The sequence below is a fragment of the Gracilinanus agilis genome, chromosome 2 (assembly GCF_016433145.1).
Source record: "Gracilinanus agilis isolate LMUSP501 chromosome 2, AgileGrace, whole genome shotgun sequence".
Lineage (NCBI taxonomy): Eukaryota > Metazoa > Chordata > Mammalia > Didelphimorphia > Didelphidae > Gracilinanus > Gracilinanus agilis.
The window spans coordinates 380,295,150-380,304,528 of NC_058131.1; the positions used below are offsets into that span (position 1 = coordinate 380,295,150).

The 9,379-nt window shown below is 41.4% G+C and overlaps 1 protein-coding gene across 1 annotated transcript in view; it reads left to right on the plus strand.

Moving 5' to 3' along the window:
• CCNJL (cyclin J like) overlaps positions 1-9,379 on the plus strand; it is a 50,043-nt gene that overhangs the window by 28,829 nt on the left and 11,835 nt on the right. The window contains exon 2 of the mRNA XM_044661738.1: positions 1,344-1,554. Within this exon, the coding sequence (XP_044517673.1) occupies positions 1,344-1,554 (211 nt within the window). The remainder of the gene's footprint in view (positions 1-1,343; positions 1,555-9,379) is intronic.

Genomic DNA, 9,379 nt, shown 5'->3' on the forward strand with positions numbered 1-9,379 from the left:
GTTGAAGGAACTATGAATGGCCTCATACAAAAGGTGGCATTTGAGCCATCTTAAAGAACGCCAAGTTTTCTAAGTCAGTCAGCAAGCATTTATTAAATACTTCCTGCCTTCCAGGCATTGTAGCAAGTACAGAAGATACAAATATAAGATCCTGCCTTCAAGGAGCTTTATATTCTAATGAAGGAAAATAACACATAAAAGGGAAGAAAACATGAAGTGCTTATTATGTGTGGGGCACTTTAGAATATTGTCTCTCCCAAAAGGGAAAAGGTCCTATATGTACAAAAATGTTTATAGCAACTCTTTTTGTGGTGGCAAAGAATTGGAAATTGAAGGGATGCCCATCAGTTGGGGAATGGCTGAACACGTTGTGACCCTGATGAAATATTATTGTGCTATAAGAAATGGAACAGGATGTTTTCCAAAAAACATTGGAAGACTTGCTTGAACTCATACAAAGTGAAGTGAGCAGAACCAGAAGAATAATTTGTTATTTTTCTAAAAAGCTTTACTTTCTTCTTAGAATTAATACTGTATATTTGTTCCAAGGCAGAAGAGAGGTAACAGCTAAGCAATGGGAGTTAAGTGACTTGATCAGTTACACAACCAGGAAGTTTCTGAGGCCAAATTTGAACCCAGAACCTCCTGACTCCAAGCCTGGCTCTCTCTCTTGACTGAACCACCTAACTGCCCCCCAGGAGAATAATTTATATAATAAGCACAGTAGTGTAAGAATAAACAACTTTGAAGGACTTAACAACTCTGATCAACATGATGACCAACCCCATTTCCAGCACTCATGATGAAAAATGTTGTCTGTCTCCAGAGAGACAGAGCTGATGAGCTCTGAGTGCAGATTGAAACTCTTTTTTCATTTAATTTTTCTTGCCTTTTTTAACATAGCTAACATAGAAATGTGTTTTGCACATTTCACATGTATAATAGTTATTGCCTACCTTCTCCATAGGATGGGAGGAGGGAAAGAATTTAGAATTCCAAAAAGTAAAACAAAAACTATGTTTAAGGTCACTTAGCCTTTCTGGATCTCAGTTCTCTCATCTGCTAAAATAAAGGTGTCACACTAGGTAAACTCTAACATCTTTTCTAGTTCCAAAACTATAATCTCTAAACCTTCTGTGATCATTTAACTACCTCCTCCTACCATAGATAAGGAATTTGCCATCATAATCAGAAAGTCTTTGTTGGTCCTAGGCCTTCATCATTCATTCACGAAACATTAGCCTGCTGGATACACCCCTTGAACAGGCAGCAGATTAAGCTTTTGGGTGCTTTCATTAAACACAACAGAATTCTCATCTTCTCCCCTGGCATTGTTCCCCCAGGAGCTGAAGCTGCCCGTTTACAAAGCCCAATCCCCACTCCTTGAAAGCCGAAGGTATTTTGTCGACTTAGTTTCTGTGCTCAGCAACCACTGCAAGATCTGCCCCACAGCCAGACACCTGGCCGTCTATCTGCTGGACCTCTTCATGGATCGATACAGCGTGACTGCAAAGCAGCTGCATATCGTAGCCATCGCCTGCCTTTTGCTAGCAAGTAAGTGGAAACCTCTTCTCTGTTCTTTTCCCATTATCTTTCTCCTTAGAGGGGAAGGGGAAGGGAGGATGGGTCCCTTCCTCTCCTCACATCATTCCACTCCTCCCTCCCAGACTTAATCACTAATAATCAGGCACCTTACATGACCTTATAAAGCAATTGGTTTCACATGAAACCTAGAGTAGGAGGAGAATGGGAACACTAGCTAGTGCTTGAAGTGGGGAGGAATCCTTGAATCTCTTCTTAAATATCTTTAGGAACTCAGTCAATTTTTTTCCTTGCCTTATGGTAAGCATTGCCATGTTACAGAGGCACATTCCCTGGTGGGATTTACATTTCTCCAAAAATGTTACTAGAAATCTGGGACATCTTTGAACATGTAACAGCTAGATGGTACAGTGTATAGAGGACTAGGCCTGGAGTCCAGAAGACTCGTTTTCATAAGTTCAAATCTGACCTTAGACAATTATTAGCTGTGTGACCCTAGGCAAGTCACTTAAACCTGTTTATGCCCCAGTTTCCTCATCCATCAAATGTACTGGCAAGCCACTACAGTATCTTTGCCAGGAAAACCCTAAATGGATCATGAAGAGTCAGACATAATGGAAACAACTCAACAAAATGTAGTATAGTAATAAAATCCCTAGCTCTAGAATGGGCAATGGGCTTTCTCTCAAAAATCATCTGTTTCATGATACCATTTCTTTGGTCTTTAGCCACATCTCTTTGACACAGAGGGAGAACTTGGCCTCTTTGTCTAAGAGAAAATGGGGAATTTCTTGACCACAGTCTTGTTTGCTTTAATGAGTACGCCTATTTGACAGGAGCTGGGCTTAGGGATATATGGCTGCCATTATGTATTTCTAAACCAAAAAGCAGCTTAGTCTCCTCATTTTCCCCCTCTCCTTCCCCCTTCCTAGGAAGAAATGAGCCTCGTTTCTTTGGCTGCTTCTCAACCAATAAAAGCCACATTTATAAAGCCCAGTCTGGACCATGCTGCAGCTGACAGTATGAGCAACACTTTGGTGCTGTTGGAGGCTGACTCAGAATAGTGTTTTCAGGAGGTGGAACAGAGTTAATTTTCAGCAGGGCTACGTGAACCTTCCCTCAGCATCATTTTGTGGCGCTAAGAAGCAGAGTTTGTTGCTACTCTGGCTGAGCAAAGGAGGAGGGTAAATGGAGGAAAAGAGGGTGAGAAGAGACATTTCAGACTAGAAAGAAGACAGTATACATGAATGAGGGCTGGAACCAGCCTGAGGCAGGAGAAATTGACTTTGGGGGGCACCTGCCATATGCTGCCATTGCCCAGGGCAGGAAAAGTTTCCATGACAGCCCTGAAATCCTATTCATCTCTTCTCCCTGCTGCTGCTCCTGTGTGGGTTGGCAGACTTTGGAATAGGAAGTTTTGCTGTGCTCAGCTTCCCCTTTGTCTTTTTTGTTCTCTTTTTTTCAGGGAAGACACCTCCTTTTTAGCTTCGGGTACTTTCCATCCCACCAAGGGTTATCAGATCATGGTCCTTTATGAAGGCATCCTTTAACCAGTCTAGCCACAGAAGATACCTTCTCAATCTGTTTTCTCCCAGAGTCCCTCTTAAAGGGTGTGAAGGGAGCCTCTCAGCATATCAGGTTCTCAGGAGCTCATCTAACTTCGGGAAAACTCTGGGGTACACTGCTAAAGGTACATCTCTTTGCAAAACCTGCTCATTTTACGCATAATAATGACATCAGAAAATTTATATGGCCTTTCAATGCTTCCAAATAGGCTTTACAGATTTTATATCATGGAATTCTCACAACAGGCTATGATTTATGTTACAAGTAGTACTGTCCCCATTATATAGGTGAAGAGGTCAGGTAAGGAAATGACTTGCCCAATATTACACAGGTAGATAGTGGTAAAAATAGGATTAGTTCTGAAAGGTATTGTGTGATAATGAATAGAGTTAGATAGACTGTGTTCAGGCTCTTTCCAGACACTTAACGAGCTACCTGACCCTGGCCACATAAGTCACATAATATCTCTGGGCTTCATTTTTTCATCTGTAAAATGAGAAGATTGGACTCCATGACCTCTAAGGTTCCTTCCAACTCTTAAGTTTGTTATCCTGTGATGAAAACCCAGATCTCTTGAATTCCAAGTCAGGGTTTTTTTTCACTCTGCCACATGACCCTTGTTTCCTTGTACCTCCTGAGCTCTTCCTAGCTATACCCCTCCACTAGACAAATTTTAAATATTTGGTTTTCAGAAAGTAAGGAAATACTATTCTTAGAAAATAGCTAAAGTTGGCAAGTCAGAAACTAAAAACAAGGCAAAAATCTAGAGCTGGCCCACTATCAAAGGAGTATAGATGTTAGAACTGGGAGGAACCTTAAAGATCATTATCCAATTCCTCCCCATCCCCCACCTTACCAATAAAGAAACTAAGGACCACAGATAAAGAAACTTGTCCAGGGTTGGGCAAATAATGTAGAGTTTGCATCTAGGTCTTCTTCCTGTACTTGAAAATGGCCCTAATTCTAGACCATGATAAATAGAGCCCAGCTTGATTTTTTTTTTTTTTTTGTCACGTGGAAACAAGGCATTCTTGACTTCTAAACTTCTTGCATCTGTATAGAATGGTAGGTAGCTTCAATGGACTTGGGTAGATATTCCAGGGGTGGCAAGGTGAAATTCTCTTACAGCCTAAAGTGACTTGCTCCTAGCTTCACAGAAGCCTGATAACTAAATCGTTTTTCCTTTCTCCTTAAATTTTGATTGGTAGAGAAGTTGTCTCTTAAATGCAGCTGGTTTCATTTGAGAAACTTCTGGAACCACGATAGTCTCCTATTGCAAGAAACTATGAAGAGAGGCAGCTGGGTAGCTCAGTGGATTGGGAGCCAGGCCTAGAGACGGGAGGTCCTAGGTTCAAATCCGGCCTCAGACACTTCCCAGCTGTGTGACCCTGGGCAAGTCACTTGACCCCCATTGCCTACCCTTACCAATCTTCCAACTATAAGTCAATACACAAAAGTTAAGGGTTTAAAATTAAAACAAAACAAAACAAAAAAAAAGAAACTATGAAAATAAATTCTCTCTGTCCCCCTCCCCAATCTATCTCTTTAGTCCCATGGAAGTTTCTGATTTTCTATTGTGACTTTGGCTAAGTTGGATTCAGATTGTCACCTTGTTTTGACTTGAAGGGGTGGGAGTGGGGGAGAACTCAGAGTGGGAGATGAGCTCTCAGACAGAATAACAGTGTTAATGGTCCTTAAATAGGAGATCTGGGACAGAGATTCCAATAAAAGTTACTGCCTGTCTGACTCTGGTCTGTCAGTGCCTCTAAAGCCTCTAGGAATAGCCTGTCTATCCCCAATAAACTTCCCTCTCCACTGCTTCCCTCCCCACCTTGATTGCTATAGGAGGCCTGGTTTGAGACCTAAAAAACTTGAAAGCAAGCTTAAATCCTTTCTGGTGGATAGGAATGAACTAATGGATTGTTTCCATCAGATTATAGTAACTTTCCTTAAAGGATGATGGTGAACTATGGGAGGGTTGTCATTTGTTTCTGGGGCTATAATTTTTGAATTTGGGAGTGGGGGGAGCCAATGAAAGCTGTCCTAGGTTACCTCTCCAGGAGCCTTTTTTTTTTTTATTGAAAATGCCTTGGATTTATGTAGAAAATGACAATGACATATACCAAATCAGTGAAGGGAACCAGAGATATTCTTCAGCACCTGTAGAGGGTTTTGTTTTTAAATTTTCTCCTATATATTTGTCAAGTCGTTCACTGCCAACAAAGTTATAGTCTGAATAGATTTGTGTACATTCTGGTCCTCTTCTTTTTGTTGTTATTGAGTCATTTTTAGTTGTGTCTGATTCTTTGTGGCCTCTTTAAGGGATTTTCTTTTTTTTTTTTTTTTTAATTTTTTTTTTTAACCCTTAACTTCTGTGGTTCCTAGGTGGAAGAGTGGTAAGGGTGGGTAATGGGGGTCAAGTGACTTGCCCAGGGTAACACAGCTGGGAAGTGTCTGAGGCCAGTTTTGAACCTATGGACTCCCATCTCTAGGCCTGACTCTCAAACCACTGAGCTACACAGCTGCCCCCATCTTTTGGGATTTTCTTGGCAAAGATACTGGAGTTCCTTCTCCAGCTCATTTGACAGATAAGGAAACTGAGGCAAACACAGTTAAGTGACTTGCCCAGGGTCATAACTAGTAAGTGTCTGAGACAAGATTTGAACTTAGGAAGACAAGTATTCCTGACTCCATGCCCAAGATTCTCTCCACTGTGCCATACAGTACATTATTACTTCAATAATTTGTTTTTCCATATTATTTCCTTAAGTAAGATTATTTGTTCTTTATGGGGTATTCCCATTACATTCATAAACTATTTTCTAGTCATTAGCTATATGGGCTATTTCTGATTGTTTTCTATTATAAATAAAGTTGATAGACTATGGAAGGAAAGAAAGGAAGGAGACAGGGAAGGATTGAGGGAGGAAGCATTCATTAAATGCCCACTATGTTCCAGGCACTGTGCTTGGGTTTGGGGTTTGAGAATCACTGGTTGGAAAAGTAGGAACATTTTTATTGCTCTTAGTAGTATAGCAGTAGTGCTTTTCAACACTAGGCCCTAGTTTTCATTATAGTTTATAGTATAAAAGAGACCAGAAGGAATATTAATGTTTTAGGCTTACTCTTTTGGGCAGCAAAGGTTATTAGCCTTAGGGCTGAAAGAGGATAATCCACTCTGGCCCATTTTATGCTAAGAGGCTTTCAAGCACAAGTAGCAAAGCTTTTCCAGGAATGAAAGGTCTGTCCTTGCAATCCTGGGAGTAGTTAATTTGTTATCTTCTATTTTCTATGACCAGTTATCTGTAACCCAACAACCACTTTAAAGCTGCCTCTGTCTCTGCTTATGGAATGTGGGGTGATTAAATTGCTTTCCAATTTAGGGGGCTTTACTTTTTGAGTAAAAATCTGTGGCTTTTGATTCTTTCCACTCTTTATGTGTTGAAGGAAAATCCCTCCATTCCCCTGACTTAGTAGGCAAGGCCTAGGGAATTGTAGAAGACACATAGGTCAAGTGACTTGTCCAAGATCACCCAGATTATATGTGTCAGAAATAGGGTTTGAAAACCTAAATTTGCTGATTCCAAACCTAACACTAATTCACAATATCTTTACTTCAGAAGCCATAGAAATCCACATAGGGGTACTCCCAGTGAAAGTCCTTGACCCCCAGGTGATATATAGGATGAACTACTTGTACCATGTGGTGACTTTCTAATGTAGTATTACAAAACATAACTAATCCTAGGCCAATCCTATGGCAGTTTAGTTGAGCCCATTCTTCTTTGGCCTCTAAGGGAGAAATTCCCTACCTTGCTTACTGATTAGGGAGGAAACAACCTGCCCATTGCCTGTTTTAATGTAAATGAGGTGCTGAGATCTGAACAAATTCTTCATTTCTCTCAGCACTAGTACCAAGGAATCAGGAATCTGAGGGATCAGAAGCTTAGGGTTTGAGGAAGGCAGAGACCCTAGAACTTCTTGTCTTTTACTCCCCTGCTTTCCTTAGGGAGAACAGCTTGGTAGTTCTAGAGCTAGAAGGGGCTTAAGGCCACCTAGACCAACCCCCTCATTTTATAGATGAGCCTGTGCTGGTCTGGAGCAAAGCATTGGTGCTTAGGGGACACCTTGATCTCTGCCAATATAATGAGTGTTAAATCAGAACCCAGTTTTGAAAAGGGCCACCATGTTGTCCCAGCCTGTCCTCTGGGCTGTTCTGGTGATGGTTTAAGTGGGAGGCCCCAATTCTCTAATACTGTAGAAAGAAGGGAGGAGAGAACTCAGTAGACCTCTGACTTTCCATCTTGTTCTTTATAAAATATCATCTCATGCTTATTTGGAAATAGTCCCATGGAATTTATTTGCTGGTGGCATTTGCCTTTTTTTTTTTTTTGCCCTTTCAAACTGGAATGCTTTGAAAAACTCAACCTTGAAAAAAGATTCATCTCCCTCCCCCAGACAAAGGACTCAGGGCTGACCTCTGGTGGTTCCAGATCCCAGCCAAATAATAAGTGACCTTCAGTCTCTCTGTTCTCTGGTCATTTGAGAGAGCTTCACAGACATTTTGAAACAGTGAGAGCATCTGGGTCACTTCAGGGGCAACACAGTGTGACATGCCAGAGCAAACAGGAGAGATAGTCTGAGAAGCGAGAGGCAAGTTGGTATATGTAGCAAGTATTTCTTCCACCCCTGAGAGAGGGAAATCTTCCCAGTCATTAGACAAACCTCTAGGTGAATGAACCATAGAAAGATCGCCTCTTTTAACTTGGAAAAACCACAGAACTATTAAATAGTCATAAAGCCACTCTTTAATCAAGGGAAAGGGGGAACAGGGCTGATTAGGCCTCTAAACAGAGCTGCGCCTTATGCAGAGTGAACTCTGCTTTGCTCTGCTCCCTGACCCCCTGGGAGTGACACTAGATGACTACTCCAAGGAACAAAGGAAATTGGGGAACTTATATACCATTTGGGAAGATCCAGGGGCTGGGAAAGATGGTTGACCTTATACTGGTGAGGATGGGATTTACAATCAAGCTTGGGAAAGGAATCCTAGCCAGAGGCTAGGGTGTAAGGGAAGGGGCTACTTAAGATGGATGGTCCCTGCCCGGGTGTGTCTTCCTTAAAGGGAAAGACTACCTAAGATAAAAGGGTATTTAGCATTTTTCCTGGGGATCATTATTCAGTCTGCAACTGCTAGCCTGAGATTCCCTTCAGGGAACAGGAAATAAGCACAAGCTTTGGGAGTCTCCAACCTACAAGCTATTTCTAAAACTTGGGGTTCATCCGATCTCACTAGGCCACAAGTTTGGGGTCTCTAGATTCCACTTCCACACCTCTAATGTGGAATTAATTTTCAGTGTTTCCTACTTAAGAAACTACAAATCTTGACTTCCTTGTCAACTGGTTGGTGAAAAATCTGGGATCAGCTTTCCATCCTATTGGCCACCAGCAGCAGACAGCCAATTTGTGTGGGTAGAATCTGCTTTGAAAAAGAAAAATGTTTGTTACCAGGTTAAGTTCTAATGAGGCAGGAGGTGAGAAAGACTGGGAAATGATAATGATATTAAAAATAAATAAATAAAACTTGGAAGGGGGAAATAAAAGCAATCTGCTTCCTGGGATTCATTTTTTATTTTGTTTTTACTTTAAGAAAAAAAAGAAAGAAAAAGAAACCAGTGTTCTACTAGCAAATGGTCCTGGGCAGACTGTGCCAAGTCCAAGGAAAGGTTCTTTGTTAAAATGCAATGACTGGCCTAATTCCTCAAGAGTGACTTATATTGGTGGCTCAGTTAGAGTAGATTCCTCCTTAACCTGCTGATGACCTAAATCTCTGGAAAAGAGGAAGCCACAAAGACCTGAGAAAGCAAGCCCTGGCTAATTTGAAAGAGAAGCCACTGGAGGGCATTAGCACCTTTTTTCCTCTTTCTGTCCCACTGAGTTGTTCTGTTAACTTAGATTCCATGTCGACAGTTCTATGGCCAAAAAATAGGAAATCTTGTCTGGGCTTTTTATTCTTCACACCTCCTCTCCTTTTTTGTATCCAACAGGCTTCCCTGCCCATGTTGGTGATTTCATCAGGGAGGAAACTGTCTGTTTTACAACTGAGGAAATCAGGGTTTTGAGAGTAAATGATTTATTCATTCACAACATATGTATAGGTTGGCCAACCAGGGACTCCAACCCAGGTTATCTTCTAGCCTCCATTTAGGAGAATTCCTTTCCTTCCTTCCTTCCTTCCTTCCTTCCTTCCTTCCTTCCTTCCTTCCTTCCT